General features: G+C 37.8%; 2 protein-coding genes across 2 annotated transcripts in view; both read right to left on the minus strand.

Annotated features, from left to right (window-relative positions):
* The window catches only part of LOC134532042 (glypican-5), a 415,253-nt gene extending 414,468 nt beyond the window's left edge, over positions 1-785 (minus strand). Inside the window, exon 1 of the mRNA XM_063368192.1 lies at positions 348-785. Within this exon, the coding sequence (XP_063224262.1) occupies positions 348-501 (154 nt within the window). The 5' untranslated portion in view covers positions 502-785. The remainder of the gene's footprint in view (positions 1-347) is intronic.
* Positions 786-6,074: 5,289 nt separating this feature from the next.
* LOC134532043 (structural maintenance of chromosomes protein 4-like) overlaps positions 6,075-19,987 on the minus strand; it is a 43,225-nt gene continuing 29,312 nt past the window's right edge. Inside the window, exons 15-22 of the mRNA XM_063368193.1 lie at positions 18,460-18,649; positions 16,073-16,217; positions 14,472-14,645; positions 13,323-13,502; positions 11,283-11,512; positions 9,768-9,951; positions 8,593-8,778; positions 6,075-7,842 (exon numbers count right to left, since the gene is read on the minus strand). Of these exons, the coding sequence (XP_063224263.1) occupies positions 7,516-7,842; positions 8,593-8,778; positions 9,768-9,951; positions 11,283-11,512; positions 13,323-13,502; positions 14,472-14,645; positions 16,073-16,217; positions 18,460-18,649 (1,616 nt within the window). The 3' untranslated portion in view covers positions 6,075-7,515. The remainder of the gene's footprint in view (positions 7,843-8,592; positions 8,779-9,767; positions 9,952-11,282; positions 11,513-13,322; positions 13,503-14,471; positions 14,646-16,072; positions 16,218-18,459; positions 18,650-19,987) is intronic.

The following is a 19,987-nucleotide window of genomic DNA, read 5'->3' on the forward strand; positions in this document are numbered from 1 at the left end:
AAAATCAATATTTGTTACAGCCACTATTCAAGAGTGAAAACAAAATCCCACGTGATTGATATTCAGAAGCGACAGAAAAGTTCTGGAGGAGGGGGGGGGGGTGGCGGAGGGGAGGAAAATAGAACCAAATTCCCGCAGTTTTCTTTTTTTTTTTTTTAATTCTTTCCGTTCGTTAGTGGGAATGATAGGTTTTAAAATTTTTCCCGCGAGCACCTGTGATATTTACTCGCAATCGAACATCGCTGAACCAATGATAACTCGCACACTCACGCAGCGTCCACCGGGCCGTGCTTCGACGCCGACAGCTGTGACCTCCAGCCCTGCAGTACAGGAGCGCGGGTACTCACCGCTGACAGGCTCGTCCGGAATGTCCAGCGAGACGTTCTTGGCCTGGAAGACGGGCTTGACGCCCCTGCAGGACGCGACGGCGACGTCTTCCGCGGCACAACACCACGCCACCAGCAGGAGGCCGCACCACGCCATACCGCCGCCGCTGCCCATCGCGGGGACACGGGACCGTTACACGCGCGCGCGGGGGGGGAGTCCAGCTGTGGTCGGGGTTCGCTCCTCAGCGCGGTCCGCGGATACACTTCCTCTGCGCGCTTGCACGGCACGTGCCCACCATCCGGGTCAGCGGGTGCACGGCGCCCCAGCGACGCGAACAAGCACGAGAGCACGACCGACCGCTTTGACACTTCGCCAAGTAACTGACGGGCGGCGGGCCGGAATAATCCTCGAGGCTGCGACGCGACTTGGCTTGGACCCGCTCGCGGCGCTCGCCAGCGCTGACACCTAGCGGCGACGCCGGAACTACGACACCGCTGTCGACATCTAGCGGCGTCCGTACGAACGAGATTGCGGGTGCCCTACTACGATTTTTGTTTCTGTGAACAGTGGAGGATGCAGCATCAATGATGAAGATGAAATGCGAGAAGCGAGATTGGCTGTGAAAAAAATACTGTTCAACATTAAACTATTGCGTTATATGATGAAGTTCGCCTGCTAGTAACATCTTGTTAAGTTTTATTTTCTAGAGTCTTAAAGCAGTAACCTAACTGTTGTATTATAACGGGCGTTACTTAAAATTAATAGGTATTTTTAACGAAATGTTTTAAGTATCAATTTTAAACAATTAGTGAGTTAACGTTTACAAAATCTAATTATAATAGTTTTTGGTTAAACGTTTAAAAATGTGGTTCTCAAAGGTAGTCGACCAGAATTAGTCTGTATCATAAACATAGCCTATTTAATCTTTGTCTGCTTCTCAACGCCCTAAATCTTATCAGCTCCACCTATGAGCAGGTTAGACTCTACGGTAAAAAAATTACTAGTCTAATGCCAATAAAATTAATTGGAAACCTTACAACTCATGCAGTATGCACAAATTACGTTTACAGTTATTATTATTATTCTTAAGTATAATTGGGGGGGGGGGGGGGGGGGGGGTTTGCCTCCAGGTTCTTAGTTTCTCTCCAGAGCTCTGAAGTTAAGGGATACAAGAGAACCAGAAATAAGACATTTCATATCAAACAGTTTTGGAATCAAACAAATATTAATTATATTACAATTTAAAAATTTTTGTCTTATTTCATTGGCTTCCTTGGTTTTGTTATAATTAGCCTTAAGTAGTAGCCTCCTTGTAACATGAGTTATATACATGTCTACTCTAAAATAAAACTCCCCTTGGTATTTTTAGGTTTACATAAATTAATTTAGTTTTCTAGGCTAAAATAAATTTTCTACTCCATGCATTTTTAGTAACAGCATGTTACACTTAAAATTAGTACAAATTATACCAGCACAAATCTGGATGGTTTGTCTCCCAAACATCCATTGGAACTATTGGTCAAACTAAGCCAAACACAATACACACATCTATAAACTATGACATTTCTTCTTCCATATTGTTGTGACGGGTAAATATTATGAATGGAGAAAAACGGGTTCATAAGGATAGCCTAATTAATTTCATACAGTTTATTTGCTACTAGTATTTACATTATTACATAATTAAATCACCACACGTCTGATCACATACCACTGGAAATGACTGAGTGGCTGTGATGTGTCGTGTCATCCCGGGCCAATCCAATGCCCGAAAAATTCAGAAACGCGTCCGTGTGCAGTGCCCGCAGCGACCTTTGAAACTGCAGAATTCCCAGGCCACTAAGGGTCAAGTACTGTTCATTTTTTTTATAATGTTTCAATTGTAAAAATGCTATAAACTTTATTTTAACCCCATATTGTGTATGTTCAGAGCAAACCATTCAAAGAACGTCAACATAGTGAAATCTGCATTTAGAATCTACAAGGCTCAAATTGTCATCTGTTTTTCATATAATTTGTATTATACTGTCGACTTGTGGAGTTTGTGAATAAATATATTTTTGGAATCACTTGTGTTGTGGCTCTTGCACACCCATGCACATTTATTGTCCATTCCATTACACTAGACAGTATAACAATGTTCCAAGTGGGATAAAGCTGGTCCGGAAAGGATAGCCAATTAATTGCAGTTTTATTTATTATCAAATAATTACACTATTTCTTAAATTACAGTGTAAATGTTTGTCCACAAATGAATCGCACCTTCTTAAGACCATTACATACCTGCCTACTTTTTGAAACTCGCATCAGTAAAAATTTTAGAATTGATCAAATTTGGCGTAAATAATGTGCGGCAATTTCTAAGTACTGGTAACCAATATCAATTTTTCGACTTTCCCTTAAACCTATATTCGACCCAACAAAATCTTATGCAAAACTACTCTAAACATACAATAACTAGTGCTGCTGTGATATATATTTTTTTAAATTAGCACAGCAATGTTAACAACTACACAAAAAAGTTACACTGAGAACAATAAACCAAACATGAAGGTGGTCTTACATTTAAAAAAAATGTTGGACTGATGGATGACTGAATCATGAATTTTATGTGAAAATAAAATTAATCTGTAGTGATCTGCTTAATTTGTAATGATCATGAAGTGGCCTTTGCTGCTTGCAGGAAAACACTGCTGAAGTTGTTGATAACATGATCCAGACCTCTTGCATTTGAGAACAGAGATTGACTGGAGTGATTTTCTCTTGACATAGATGACCTAAATTCTGTTTTTTTTTTTTTTTTTTTTTTTTTTTAAACCAAGCTAAAGATACGTTTGCATTCCACATTACTGTGTGGTATACTTAAAATGAAAAGCATTACCCCTTATATTCTATCACATTTACAAACCCCGTCAACTCCTTGTGTATGTGATAACTCTGCCCATTTCACATCAATCGACACCAATGTCATCAATCTGCACATTTTTAAATTGTTTATGGAGTTCATCTATTGCCAAAACAATAGTTTCCTCTTTTTTTCACAGGCAAGATAATGGGGAACAATTTCACAAAGTAACGCACAGAGGAAAATTGTGCATTTTTAATTCCCCTCAATCGTGCCACTTCTGCATGTTTTAAAACTTCACTCGTAAAAGGAAACTTATTAATCATGTAATCACATGCAGTAATGAAATATTTCCTTACTGAGCTGTAGAACATATGTTTCTCTTTGCTTTCGAGCACATTTATTAAAATTGCTGCGTGACATCCTAGTTATTGTTGTTCTTCTTATATTTCTTGACGTGTCCTGTACCATTTGTGCAAATGTCTGTATGGTCAGATGGACGAAAATAAATAAAGAAATAGATGAAAAACACTGCGAAACTAGTAAAATATATTTAATTACTCATCCATTTTTGTATTGGTGTAAGGTACATAGGAAATATAAAAGAACAGAACAATTAAAACTTTTCGGAATACTACTTCTACGGAATTATTTACTGTTTGCTACGTTCCACCATGTTTGGAAACTAAAGCTGAGTGGCGTTTGTTTTCCAAACGGACAAGTAAATATTTTTGATTCGTCGGAAAGAGCCAATGAGAACGATGATGTCTAGAACAAGATGCTTCTTTGTTTGGCATTCAGGTCCATGCTTGTTGTCTCTCTCATAAAGACCTTATCGTTACAAACTCAAAATTACCAGTTCAGCAAATTTCTAAATTTATTAAAAAGTTTTGATATCCGTAAAAAAAAATCTAGGCTCCGTAAAACCGTAAAACAACGCCTCTATCCATAAATTTATGGACAATCCGTTAAAGTTGGGAGGTATGCCATTATTTCATATCCCCCACTGGAGTTCGGCTCAACAGTGGCTTTCTCTACTATTAATCTTTTACCATGCACCTCTATCCCAACTCTCTGCTTCGAACTAGTCACTTGTTCGCGCTGCAAGTTCCAGATGCACTAACCTTTTTACACAAGGTCTGCCGCTCACCATCCACTATCACTCACCAAGGGGTCAATCATCCTCTTCGTGTCACTTCTCTCATCTCTCCAAGGAATCGCAGGGTATCACCACCTTTCTCGCACAATCACCGATGTCGCCACCACTCATACACACTAGCCGCAGGTCGGTGTCTGTCTGATATACCGCTAGCCACTTCGTAACTATACTCTCTCTGTACACTGGCATTATGTACTGTGCAACATAATGAGAACTACTATAAGCATTTTCCAGAATGCTTGTCTCGTCAATATTGTACAACAAATTTTCCAAGAGTGGTACGGATTAGAGATGGCAACACATAATTAATTAAAATTATTTGACAAACAGAAACCACATTGACTTAATACATCACAGGAAAACAAATGTCATCTGATATACAAAAAACATCAAGGTTAAGTTTAACAACCTCTAGTTATATTTAACATACTTTACATGTACGATTTTTACTTCACCAGTTATGCATATGATTGCAGTGTAGGGTGGTAACATGTTACGTTATAACATGCATCAATTAATAAATCTGCAATTTACTTCTGGGGCTACCTGTGCAAACAAATCGTGAAAAATAAAGATGCAGAAATTTTTTTTTTACAGAAGCAATTGTATGGGGATTATAGATGAAATTTTTGCCAACTACTGACAGGATAAATTTGTAAAACCACAATTTATTAGCTATATATTGAATGGTAATTTAATAATTATGAAAATGAAATAAGTGTTATGCATCACAAACATAAACATTAAAGGTGTCGGGATTGGCGATTATGTTCACGTCCACAGATGCTGACACACTTAAAAACCTCTTATTTTAAAAAATAGATATTTTCATCACAATTGAATAGCTATAAAATATAGGTATTATCCATATTGTAATGCATCACAAGTGGAAAGAATGTTAACGATTTTGTTCAGCCTTAACATATGACTTATAGAATGGATAAAGAACAGCAAGTGTTTCATAGTCGTAAGTAAATTCCTTGGTATTTCCCTTATTTTTCCAGATGCACAATATTCATGGGTAATTCCAGGTTTTATCGACCAATTGCTACCCTGTTATAGAAAAAACATGTACTGAAAATTAAATCTATATGTGTGAAAGAATGAAAATGCTACGTTGAAAAATAAATCCAACAATCCAACCCATTAACAATGGGTATTATTTAGTCACGACAATTGTTCTAAAATCAGCACAAGCAAATGCCTGGATCTGAATATCATGTTAGTTATGTGAACAACCCCTCCACCTCCACTATGTAAAAATTGCAAACTCTGCAACCTGAATGGTAATGAAAATTCCTTAATACCTACCAGCAGAGAATTTCTAGTTTCCAAGTGGATGGCTATCTTTATATCAAAACCTGGTTCCTCACCTCCATTCATGACTAAAATATGGAACTAACTTCCATATTTTTCCCTCATATGCTGACCAATAATGAAAGATTAACAGAATTTACACAAGGAACACACATTTTCATGAAAAATGTACACAACAGAGAAAAATGTCATATAAATAAATAATGTAACTTTACACATGTGAGGATTGCATATTAGTTTAACAGATGGTTTGCCAAATATGGAAATGAAATTGTTTGTGAATGGGAGGAATTCACTGTGTAACAAGCTGGTTTTGTCATTGAAATTGATTAGACTGCATAAATTAAAAAAATCTTTAATCCAGTAAGCTGCATGCCTCTTTATCAATAAAATTAAAAATACATGCATACAGAATTGAGAACAATATATGGAATTAGTATTTATTTACGTTTAAAACATATTTTTTACAAGAATAGATACACTCTAATAAAATTACATCTTAAAAATTAATCCTACATTAAGGCCTGTAATTCCAGTTATGTTTGCACAACACACTTTGGCTGGCGTACAAACTATGAACACAATAGCCTGCTGTTGAGGGAAGTCTTTGACAAAGAATGCAAGGAAAGAAATCAGAAGCACAATGAATTTGTAACACACTAGCTAGCTATATTAAAAACAAACAGATAGACTTGCAGACTTTCCTGCATCAAGAAGAAACAATAATTTCACAAATAATAATATACTGTGTTTTATCACAATTGTCGCATATTTTATGCTAACCCCAAGTTTGAAAATTAGGGGTGTGACATTTAAGTGAGAAAAGCATTTTTTTATGATTTAGGATTTTTTCATAAAAACATAACATGTTGCATGGAAAGTACGTTTAATACAAAGTTGTGCTAAATAATTTAAATTAATGAGCCACGCAACAAAAACAACTCTCTCAACTAAAAACAGAATAACGAAAACCATGAACTGAACGTGAGCTGAAACTATAATTGTAGTACACACTAACCATGAACAAATGCAGACTATTGAATGTAGTTTATTCTGCACGAGACAGAGCACGTGTTTTGCACGCAATCAGGGAGCTATCAATACTGATATTTGATTACGTGTGCACACTCTACATGGGCATCAATGCAACCAAACATTAATGATGCCTACCAGCGCTGGCTACATATTTATAGGTGCTTTCACAGTGGCGACGAACAGATAAAGGTTTGAAAAATCATTAAAAGAAAAGTTACACATAGGACCACTTTGTATTTCTGTTAATAAATAATTGATAATATATTAAAGAATTATGGATTTCAACTTAAAAATACATTATTTATACGGGAAAAGAAGTTATGTGCAACATCTCGCATGGGGGGGAAAAAAAAAGTACATCTTAGGCAGAACATAGCGAAATCAAAACATTGGAACATATTGTACTGGAAATTGTGTTGTGCGGTTACATCTTAAACACGTTTTACTGTTAATGTAATTACTGTATTTTCCCATTATAACTACACACTGCCCAACAGCAACTTGAAAACTGATTGTTGTTGCACGGTGACCTTTATTAAGGACATGTTTCCTACCTAAGCAAAGCGGTTGTAATCTAACAGTGGGACCAAAAAACCATGCGTCTTTCATGCTGGAATTTCCCCCCCTCCAAATTTGACGCATGAAATAGCAGTGCAACGATAATGCGATAAAACATAGTAATTAATCAACCATAGCCATGAGAAGCAACCAACCCTTATCAAAGATGGATGCTCGGTTCTATATTACAACTTGTATACCTATACACGAAGATTCTAAAAAGGGCATAAATGCAATGTGAAAAAGTCCCGGTCACTGCACACCCGGCGGGAGACTACGAGTCTCCCGAGCTAGGGAGAGAGTTCATCTCGGCATCCCCGCCGTCGGAGCAGCGAGACCTGGTGCTCGTCCTGAGCCGAGCGCTCGTCCTGACGGCTCTGGGCCCGGCGCTCTGCCGAGAGCTGGAGCTGGAGCCGCTCCGTCGAGGGCCGGCCGCCGGGCTGGGGTCCCGGGGCGGCGTGCCCTGGCTGCCGGCCGGAGACGAGGGCGGAGACTCCGGGACGAAGGACGACGCCTGCTGGGGGCCGCCCGTGGACGACATGGTGTTCTCCAGGACTCTGGGGACCTTCCTCGGGGGGTGGGACTCCTCCTCCCTGGTCCTCTGAAACACACACACACAGAGATGAATCAGCAAGATGAAACAAAGATAATATGCAGTGATGGCTGGAGCAGAGGCTAATACCCTGAAAAAAAAAACCAACCGCCTGGCTCACATCAACATTCTTCACAATAAACCATCGATGCCGTAGTTAACTGAATTATTAATATAAATTGTTTCGCGTGCTCTTGTATACTCCACCTTTTTTTTTAAATAAACGTAGTACTTTCCACGAACGGGTTTTGTTTTTATGAATAACTATACCGAACAAAATTGCCCCCCCCCCCCCCCCCCCCCGCATATACGCGCCGCACCCCTAGTTTTCAAACTTGATTTTAGAATAAAATGTGCGGCGATTATACGAGAAAACATGGTAAGTAAAATGCTTCAATTTTTTTTTTTTTAATTGATTAAACTTTAATGACAAGTAACTGATATATTTCTGACACTAATTTTGAGGTTGAAATATTTTTTTCAAAATCTAAGAGTGAAGTCCACATCTATTGAATGTCCGCATCTACTGAAATTTTTTGTTGGACCCCTGAAACTGAAACACGATAGATAGAAGTTTGACTGTATTGTGTATACAGTGTACTCTAGTTTTAACACATTAATTTTTTAAAATCATATTCCAAAATAACAATGTTCTGTTCATTGTTCTGAAAATACTTTTATTTGAGAGATACGTCATAAAGAAGTCACAAAGTTCTCTTAGTTATCGTGCACAGTGAATGTCGAGGACACTTGGATCACCTGGGAAGGGGCTGCAGGGGCTGGGTTCTTGGGTGCAACGGCAGTCTCCACGCCGTACAGCTTGGGGTTGATCGTCACAGAGTTGGTGCAGTTGAACACCTTGTATATGCCCACAAGCCGATCCGCCAGCTCAAACATGTTCGAGCGTAAGGAGATCACGATGAACTGAGCATCTTTTGTCCTCGTCTGCAACACACCCCGCTCTCCTTGCGGCACTGCCTTCCCCAACAGCACGGAAAACCAAATAAAACTGGATGCAGACAAATGTATCATGGCTCAATGTCTCGTTGAACAGGGGTCATTTGATTACAGACAATGAGGGGTAACAAGATGAGAATGGAAAATCAATTGATTGAATTCAGTGGAGGGGAGCAGAGCACCATGGGAACTGCACCAGCTTCCAGTTACTTTTGCCATGTTTCCCACTTGTGTAAAATCAAACGTAGATCGCCTTGGTGCGATGTAGTGATTTATATTTCTCATTTATGTATGTATGTATGTACACACACATGCACGTGCACACCTAACGTTGCAACAAACATCGACCACTCACTGTATTAGTAAGAAAAGTCTACTAGCTTTTAAGCGGCGATAAAAAAAAAATCACTACAAGCCAACAGTCAAAATTTCTATAAAAATTGTTACCAAAATATTCCTAAGTATAACTGCCCTCATTACAATTATTCTACAGCAAACTTCCTTTCATTCACGAAAACCTAACATGCAAAGTTTTAGTTGCCAAAACTATGGCAACTATGACTAATGTGCATTAGTCACCTTATATATTTCACAAATTTGTTCTTTACGAATAATCTAAATCGAAGTAGGTATGTAAATAAGGTAAATATTTTCATTTTACTCTTTGTCCAAGGCATCAGAGGGTGACGTGGACCAATCAGCGATGTTGGACACAATTTGAGACGTTACAATTGTAGACGGGACTTTATCTCTCTGTTTTACACTGCCTACTTTTCTATTCCCCAAATATTTTGAGAAAGAAAGGCAGAAAAATCTCCTTTAATTATTAAACACAAACTTACTCCAAAACCTAATACATCCCATAGAACCGTGCTGGGCCATGATGCAGATGTATGACACATCACTACACAATTCTATTCAAGTTTTGTTTCCTTCGCGGGTCTCTCACCGACAGGAGGGACGCCCCCAGCACGCACCTTTATGTAGTTGCCGACGATGGACACGTTCTTGAAGTCGAGGGCCGCGTCTATCTCGTCCATGACGTAGAGCGGGGTGGGCTTGTAGTAGTGCAGCGCAAACACCAGGGCCAGCGAGGACAGCGTCTTCTCCCCGCCCGACAGGTTCGTGATGTTCTTCCACGACTTCTTGGGGGGCCGGACGCTGCGCAACACACCCACCTCTTTCAGCAAGATCAGCTCGGGCAACTTTGGGGCTTACACTGGGGGCCACGAAAATTATTGGCATCTTTGTATAGATCCTTTATTTTTTTTGCTGCTAATTTACATTTTAGATGAGGGACGTGGAAATATATTCGTAAACAACAAATAGCAATACAATTCACATTCAGCGGCTGAATATCAAAAATAAAATAAAAAATTGTGAATATTTATGAGCACATCTCTTTAGTTTCTAGAGCTTTAAAGTAATTAGTCTATACCAAATTTTAATGTTGTCATTTCTAATCTATTTATATATTCATATTAATGTGTACCGCATGCGTGTTTGAAAAGTTTATTCAGAAAAATTAAAATTAACCATCTTACCAGGATCAACATGCCACGGTGGCTTGACGGTAGTAACCAAACACGATACTATTTACAAATGAGTAAATGACAGTAGGAATGCCAACACCTATCACATTTATTACGAATGATTGCTATCATTTGTAAAATGTTAAAATAAATATCCAAAAATTTCACTCTGAGAATAAACTTTTCTGAATTTCTACTAATTGTCAGTTAAAGGTATCACATTTTTTGTGCCTAACACACCAGCCTCTTGATTTACTGAAATCTGTAAACCATGTCGTAAGTAACTCCGCCCCACAGTCAGGCACTCAAGGGCGTATGTACCCGTTCCAGGTAATTATTTTATTTTTACACTTAACATGGCTAAACTTGTAGACTTGTTTAGTGGCCGATTTTCAACAAAATAATAAAAAAAAAACACATAGTGCATACTTTTTGCATTATTAGCTGGCAAAGTGGAATTTCAACATTTTTATGCAGTGTGGATAAGGAGAACCACATTAAATATACAATTATAAATTCTTTGGGTTAAATGAAATGCTGGTGGCTGCTGCAGGAAATTGTTCAAAATACTTCCAAAAAATTTATTCAATTTTATTAAATCATTAAAAGTTCTGATGATTAAAAAGGGCCAGTTAAAAAAAAAATTAATTAATTTTCTGAAATAAATTAAAACAAAAAATTTCAGTCAGTAAAATTAACTTCAAACCAACAAAGTTCCAGTTTCATATTCTATTTTATTCTCCTAATTGTTTTCTGCACAAAAACCATAAAAATGTATCTTTGCCCACTAATTATACAAAAAGAACACAATGTGTGTGTGTGTGTGTGTATACACACACACACACACACACACATATATATAAAAAAAATTTTTGCGAGAGTTCGGCCACTCGAAAACTCGGCAAGTTGAACCGCGTGGAACGTAAAGGACCCGGAACGGGACAAAGGGACCCCCCGGACCTGAAGGTGATCCCCTCGAAGGGGTTGATGCAGTCGACCAGCTCCAGCTCGGCGTCCCCGCCCAGCGTGATCATCTGGTACATCTCCTTCAGCTTCCCCGTGATGACCTGGAAGCCGGCCATGAACTCCCCGTAGCGCGCGCCGCTCCAGCTCACGTGCACGTCGCGCAGGGCGTCGCGCTCGCTCGTCACCTTCTCCAGCTCCTTGCTGCGCTGCAGGAACTGCTGCACCTGCGGCCAGAACAGAACCCTCCGCCTCGCTGCGTCCGCTGCCAACATCCGCTACGCCCCGGCAACTCTGCGTTCGACCCACGCGGACCCCGGTGCCAGGCGACGGCCACGTGATTCTAGCTGAGCGGAGTGGAGTGGAGGGGAGGGGATCAGTTGCCAGTTGTGCACTGCCTGGGTACACCGCTCCCGAGGACAGCGCTCCGCAGATTGGTTTAGCACGATAACGGTGTTGCGTTAAGTGGGAATAACACCTTTCAGCCACATCGCGAAGAGGGTGAAGTGTGTTCGTGTACGTTGTCCTTGAGGGAGGAGTTGCCCTCCCCTACCTTTCGGAGGGGAAGGAGGGGTGGGAGTTAGGGAGGGGGGGAGCCACGCGGAACGGAAATGTCGAAGGTCGATTACTAAGTTGCCGGGCTACAGTCGTGATTGATTTGATATTTATTCCACTTTTCTAATCAAATAATTTTTTTCCCTAAATTTGTTACCAATAGATGAAGTGAGTGGTACTCATTTACAAAAAAAAATTAAATGAATAAGTGTAACATGTACGAAACCAATAAGATTTTTTTTATATACATTTGGATCAGTTCCCTGCAATATAGTAGCCTACTTACAGAGGGACTTGATTTATCTCACAAATAATCTGCGACACAAAATATTGTTAAAAATACTACTACTACTAATAAAAGAACTACTACTACTACTATCACAATGTTCTCTAAGAAAACATGTTACAAATTTTTCTACACAATTATCATCTAGGGAAATTGTAGGGTTAAAAGTATTTAAAAATGAGAAAAAATTATTTAAGCTATTATCAATATTTTCTCATATTTAATTCACTTAACCACACCATTTTCCTTGACTTAAAGAGCCTTCACATCTACAGAGTTTTTTTTTTTTTTAGAATCCAGGGTGAATAGAATACTCAATTTCAAAATAAATTATAAATACGTATGATTGATGGTTATACTATATTACTTATTCACTTGTCACAAATACCTCATTAGTTGAAGACATATATAAATTTTAATATAATGCTGATAGTAAATAAACATAAACACCAGGAACATAAAATTACTCTCTAAAATTCTGCAATTACTCAAGCTTTGCTAGATTTTTAAGAACTTGGATCGCCTCTACTGAAAAACTGTCAAGTGTGGACTCGACTCGACTGTATTATTAGTGAACTTACCTTTCGTGTATAAAACATGTTGAAAATTGTGTTTAGGAAGTGATTAAACTTTTCAGTAGTTGGTGACATTAACCGTTTAAGGATACAGTTACCGGGTGCCATTGTTGACTATTCAGTTTTTTTATTTTCAGAGGTGGTCACGTGTGGTATATGGTGTAAGTAGGCAAGGTTGTTAGTTGCCACGTTACGAATAATAGGTGTGCCGAGCACACAATTCTGGCTGTGGGATGCAGGACTGGTGTGGTGAGGTGTATGCGGACAATCCCTTGGATCGAAATCTTTATCGTGTGGACCTCTGGTGGAAATGAGGTTTCGACGTTGTTGAGAACAAAGGAACTGTGCCGTGCAATGGTAGACATAACTCAACTCGACTCGATCAAAAAAAATGTGCAGAATCGCCCCCGTCTCTACACATGGGGGTCATTATGAAACGTGCGTGGTGATAACGATGAGAGAAAAGTGCACCAACGGAATGCACTTGTTAGAGGGGAACTGATGGAAGTACTCTGAGAAGTCCCACCAGCTCACTGCAACATGCAAAAAGATTCGATTGGACCCCGCCTGTCGTGAAACACGGATCGCTCGGAGGGAGACGAAGGGAAGAGGGGGCAGTACCTTGTTGTTGTACTCTTCGATGACACCCAGGTTGGGTTGCTTGGCGGGCAGCTGGCCCTCCTGAAGGGTCACGTTGTACTGACACCTCTTGAAGTCGAGGTCCTTCAGTTCGTCTTCAGTCAGCGTCCGGAGCTCCCCTCCCGGCTCACCGGGAATCTCTTCCAGAGTCAAGCTATCCAGCTGGGAGCACAGCCAGTAAGGAAAAAACCATAAACACATTCACAATTGAATCGGGACATGCTAAAAGGGGCCCCAGTCCAAGAAACCCTGTTTTGAGGAAAAAACTAATAAATCTGTCTCTAAGCAATGCTTTTAGTGTATACATACATATTAAGAATTTCCCCAGCTAATATTAGCTAACCCACAAGTGTGACTCAATCCCTTATAGCATAGATAGTTGAAGCTATCCTATAACATGCACTTTTCATTCTTAACTCACTTTGAATTTTTTTTGTGACTGAGGTCCTTTTAGCATGTGCCAATTCAAACACAGTATGCAAGAAACATGCATGACGATTGTTCCAAAAATAAACCTCTTTTGCAGGTAACCAGAAACTATTAAAAATAAGTAAAGACCAAACTTTATAATTTTATTTTTAGTCCATTTTCATTTTTAGAACAGAGGTTTTTGGTGTTTTTTTTTTCTATTTCTATAAAATCTGTTCTGTAATACTTACTCCATAAGAACTGACAAAATTAATATGTTCCATTTTTACAATAAAAATAAATTAGTGGGCATTTGTTTTTAAAAGTAATTTAATAAGAGATGCATAATGAAAAAAATTTAAATTATATTTTCATATCCATGCACTATGGTACTATTTTTGTCCGGTAATGACATTCCTTGAATTTCAAAAACTATTTGAAATAAGTTTTAGTTAAATGCTAGTTAACCATGATATACCGTAACTTGCATTTTGGTGCTACAAGGTGTATTTTCAGTTTTATCAAAATTCACTATATAATTTTGTCTCTAAACATACGGCATATACAAAATGAAAGATACACTACAAAGATGAATCTGGCTGGATGAAACAATTAACAATACACCACAAAATGCATGCATTAAAGAGCTTTAATTGTAGCAAATTTCCCCCTTCAACAATACAAGCACAGCACACCAACAAACTACGTATGACCAAATCTTACCTGCTTCTTAAGTTTGTGTGTGTATCCTCTGTACTCCTTAATCGCTTTGTCAAGTTCCTCGACTTTCTGGTCGTAGTCCAACCTGGACGACTTTATTTCGTTCTCCTCCTTTCTCAGGTCTGCTATCTCCACGGATATCTCGTCCACAGCCGACTTCACAGACTGTATCTCATCCTGCAAAGAAAATTATTGAATAATTAGCAACATTACTACTACTAGCCAAGAAAATACATACAGAATTATCTAAGAACCAGCATTTTCTTATAAATTTAATATCTTTCTACAAACCAGGTTCTGTGTAACATTTTTTTTTATTTCAACCCTTAAGAGTTGCAGCATGCTAGATTCTACGACGTTGTTTGATGTATTAACTATAAAAAAAATCATTTGAACTATTCAAGCATGACTCAATTTTTAAATGTTAATCAAGCCTTGATTCAAAAATATTGAAGTATATTCTCTCTTTAACGTAACCTTCATATACGCACAATTTGATGTAACGTATGAAGCCATTCAATTTCATGCACAAATCATATAACACAGAGATTTTGTCATTAATACTAATGCTACATTGGTAGGTAATTCGTACATATTTGCTACATACTAGCAGAATTAAACGAAGTTTTTTAGTACGTGGATGTAACTGTTTTAATATTCTAAATTATTAGAAATTTAACTGCAAATATTAAGCTTGTTTACACAATATAGTTTTTTTCTTTCTTCATTTAAATAACTAGGAGTAACAAAAGCATAGGCCTAAACTCTCTATGCAGTTATGGAAGGAATAGGAACCCAAAGACATGTTAGTTTCAAAAATCTTCAGTCCATTTATTTTCTTTTTTTCTATGAGTTAAAAATTAAAAACAATGTAAAATATTATTCCATTCATTAAAAACTTTTTACACTAGGTATGTTATGTCTTCGAAGAAAGATAATCACAAGAATTATCATTCAGCTGTTTTTATAATGTAGATCCTAGGTGTTCAAGATGTTGCACTTCTATGACAGCAGCCATATTATTTTTAATTATTGTTTACCATAACCAAACAGTTTGACTTTTAAAGTTCCGTAAAATGTAAAAATATAACTGATTAGGCAAAAAATCTGGTAATTTTTTTGCACCTATGTGTTTATGTCATAATAAATTTTGTGATCATGAGCAACAATCATAAAACAGGCTGTCAAAACCGGTAAGAATTAAATGTGGCAAGACGTTTTTACTGCTCCAACGACACAGTCTGCAATCAAATCAAGAAGAGCAAAAATTGAAGACAATGCAGAAAAACTGCACCCAAAGCAGAAAAAATGTTCTCTCATATTATTTTACTTAAACTTTTCTATATTTTCATAATTTTTTTTAAGTACAAGTACCAATTTTATGATTAATACTATTTAAAATTACTTCCCTAACTATATACTAAATGTATTAGTGTTTGAAATCCACAGAAACTGAAAAGTTACGTAATTACGTTAAATTGGCAAAACCTTCCCATCAAGTACCCCTCCATAAGTTCGTGTCCGAATTCTTAGCCCAATCAAATGTGTGCAGACTCGTCCTTCTCTAGGAAAGACGAATATAAAGGAAAACGTCCGATGCTCACCGTCAAAACAGACATGCTCTTCACGAGCTCCTTCGCGGTGTTCTCGAACTCCACTTTCTGGGCCTGCATCTTTGTGAGCTTGTCCGCCAGCTCCTGGATCTCCTGCTCCATGTTGCCCATCTTCTCCTGGGTCTTCTTCAGGTTCCTGCGACACAGTCACAACGCTCGAGCAACGTCTCTGCGAGCACGGGGTCGATACTAGGACCTGTGCGAACGACCAGGTTCTATTTCAGCTCACCTCCAATCCAAACATCGAACATAAATAACAAGAGTGATGGGAAAAAGAAAAAAGGTATTTCTGACATCGCATCTAAACAATAACTAGTTTTTTTTATATGCTATCGTTCAACGGCAATTAGGGTTTACAATAATGGTAACAAATACAAAAAAAAAATACTAATATGCTTTTTTATGTTCAGGTTTTTCTGTGCTGTATTAAAAAAAAATACTCTTTGCTCATTTATTTTGAACTCCTAAATAATTTAAATATTTAAAATTGTCCACCAAATGAACTTAAGCCTTTCTGGGGTTCTCTTTTAGGCATAGTTAGGGGTAGTCAAATTTCGTTAATGACGAAATCGCGAAATTTTAAAAAAATCACTTGCACATGATGTGTAATACAAATAACATTACTTGGTAGTGATAAGACGTTAATATACTGCATTTAGTTTTAACGAAATTTGCTGTGATGCGCGAAATCCGTAGTTTTTCACGAAATATGACGAAATCGCGATATTCGTGCGAAATTAACCTTTTTTATCGCGAAAAATCACGTTGAATCATTCTGGAACTTGCACAAGACGTTTATTATTCCAAGAGGTTATATGTGAGACGCCATCTTTGCTTTTGTTTTTCTCTAGCACCCATAGAGTAGAGCGTGGCAATAAACATTATCACTTTAGCTACTGGTGGACAAATCACAGATGGTGTTGGTAGTTACGAGTGTCGAAATGTTCTATGATTTTGTTTTCACGAGTGCGTGTCTGTCGAGTTTAAGTTCTTTATTTCCGAGTGGATGCAATATGTATCTCTTCCGCATCTATGATCGTTTTCCGTTGAAAGTTTTTGTGTCATTTTGGTCATATTACCGTGGTCACTTGGTCACTGGATAAACGTATAAAATGCCGAAAGTTGTGTTTTCGAAAGAGCTAAATAATATGACGACGAAGGATTTTACGTGTTCAGTAAAGAAAAAGGCATCATGATGTGCAAGTTCTGTAATGTGCAAGTCGACTGGAAAATAAAATACACGTGTGAAAAACACTGTAAATTTCGAGCATCGCACAAGGTGAACAAAGCATCGGGTTCTGGAACTAAGCGTCAAGTTACTCTAGAACCATATATTTCACGAATGAAAATTATTACATCCAGACGTACGCCTACTCAGTCTCCGTCGTCGCACACGTTCCTACGAGACGTAGAAGGCCATAAAACGACAAAAATTAATTTATTTTGCCGACCGCAAATGCGTCTGGTGACGCAATCGTCGATAGGCCTTAACTCAATCTTTGTTCCTTTCTCTGAATCGGCAAAACGCAGTCCAGAAAAATAGCGTCACTTCCATATTAGCCAATCAAATCATAACTTTCAAAATGATAATTGTTGTATTTGGGCGTCCTATCCGAGGCGACTATTTATTTTCGTAGTTGTCACGGCAATGCACGAAAATAAATGCCGGCCAAGAGTGCCAACATATACATGAACAAATACCGCACACGCAGTTGAGGCGGTGAAAAACGTAAACAAAAAAAAAATACTCTGTACTGTTGAATAAGTACAGTGTTTTGGTGGGGACTAGTTTGCAGGAAATATATAATAGCTGATTTTCAGAGATAGGTAGTCAAAATGGACTTGAGCCACTAACGTTTATGATCAGTTTCCGATTTTTTTGTATGTAATCTTGAGAATTTTAATTACAAATGCAGCGTGCTAAATTTTAGATGTGAATGTACTTCAAAACATTGTTTTTGATAAATTTCGACCAAATAAAACAATTATTCCATCAAACATATACATGTGTATAATATTATAATGACGAAATAGTTATTTTTTCTAACTAAACAATTTTTTTTTTCACCGAAATTTGGCACCGAAATAACTCTTTTTATTCACTGAAATGGGCCTTTTTTATTTACCATTTTTCATTGGCCCTAGGCATAGTTATGTCACGCTCATTAATATTATTTGGACTGGGTATGCAACTATCACAGTTGCAAGGAAGGAATAAGCCAGGGCCTATTACAACCAATTCCAACATTTGCCTGGAGTGTTCAGGAAACTATGGGGGGGAAAAAAAAATCAGGATGTCCGGAACAGAATTCGAACCCAGCTTCTCTGGACTGTGAGTCCAGTGTCATCATCACATTATCACTGGCGACGGCAACTACCTCTCAGCAGTGGTGATGCCCACTTTCAGCTTCGTCGACTCTTGCGTGAGCTTGGCAATCCTCTTCTTCAAGTCGTCCACTTTCTTCATGGCGGGCTTCATCCGAGACTCCGTGATGTTCTTGATCTGGTTGTTCAGCTTCTCTATCTCTACCTCCAGGGTCTTCGACACTTCGGCAGCCTTCTCGTAATCTACAGGTGGAGGCAAATCCAATCATGCATCTCTATCCCTGGGAAGAAACCCACACAATTCCACTGAGAAACAAAAAAAAAAAAAAAACACAAAACCCAGTATATAGAACCTATAGTGAGTCTCACTCTTCGTTTCCAGTATAGAGAAAATGGCACGCACTGTTGCCAGATTGTGACTACCTGCTTTGCTAACATTGAAAATTAGTGATGGGTCAAATCCCAACCTTCCTAAATCTGAATCTCGAATATACCCAATGAATCTGAATCTAGGTGTCAGAGTGAAAAATAAAATAATGTACAATAAATGAAAAATATTACCTATGGTGTTGAAACATTCTACCCTCTAAATGAATGTTTCACAAATTAAGTTTCAAGAAAAAAAATAAAAAATTCTATTATATATATATATATATATATATATATATATATATATATATATATATATATATATATATATATAAAAATATAACTAGTGAACTTCAGACGTTATGAGTATTGACTTTTTTAACTTACAATATCTCCTCTAATATTTTCCTTAGTCTTTTTCCTCGAACATTGAATCTTTTGAATACTGAGGATTTGATAGTATTTGAGGATTTTATTGACCCATCCCCATTAAAATTCTTATTTCGTATACCATCATGTTAATAAATTTAATTCTTAATATTATTTGATTTTCTAAGACTATAAAATAGTGTCTATTGATAGTTTTATTACAGTAGCAGACATTCTGCAAGAAAAAATATAATTAAATGATACACACAATTATTTCACAGGAGAGACTATTTATAGTAATAGGTTAATGTTAATAACAGGCATTCGATTAAATTAAGTGCTATGCTCAAAAGAACCAAATTTTCAATATTCATTGCTACTAACAAAAATTTCTTTTGACGAAAATGGTTGAAACCAAGATGATGAATTTCTGTTTCGTCTTCTTATAAGTAAAAATGTAATATTATCACACATGATGCAAGTACCGGAGGACTGAAATGGAAATGATATCTGTAATCCCATAGTTTTCCCCTGGATCTCCTAAAGATTTTCGCCCATGTTATTGGTCGATGCTCTTGATGATATACTATAAGTATGCGAAACTTCAGAAAAAAGTCAGACAAAAATTCCTCAACTTGATTTTTGTGGTAAGGTAGGGGGGGGGGGGGGGAGGGGAGAGAGAGAGAGAGAGCAGAAAGAAACTTTTGAAGATACAGAAGAATTTTTTCTTAGAGCAAATTCGTATAAAGCTGGATTTAATGCAGTTGTTTGAGGCTATAAAAAAATACAGCGGTGTAGGCAAACCGTATTTTTTGCCAGAAAGAGAACCACTTAAGCCATTAA

This window comes from Bacillus rossius, chromosome 5, assembly GCF_032445375.1.
Source record: "Bacillus rossius redtenbacheri isolate Brsri chromosome 5, Brsri_v3, whole genome shotgun sequence".
NCBI lineage: Eukaryota > Metazoa > Arthropoda > Insecta > Phasmatodea > Bacillidae > Bacillus > Bacillus rossius.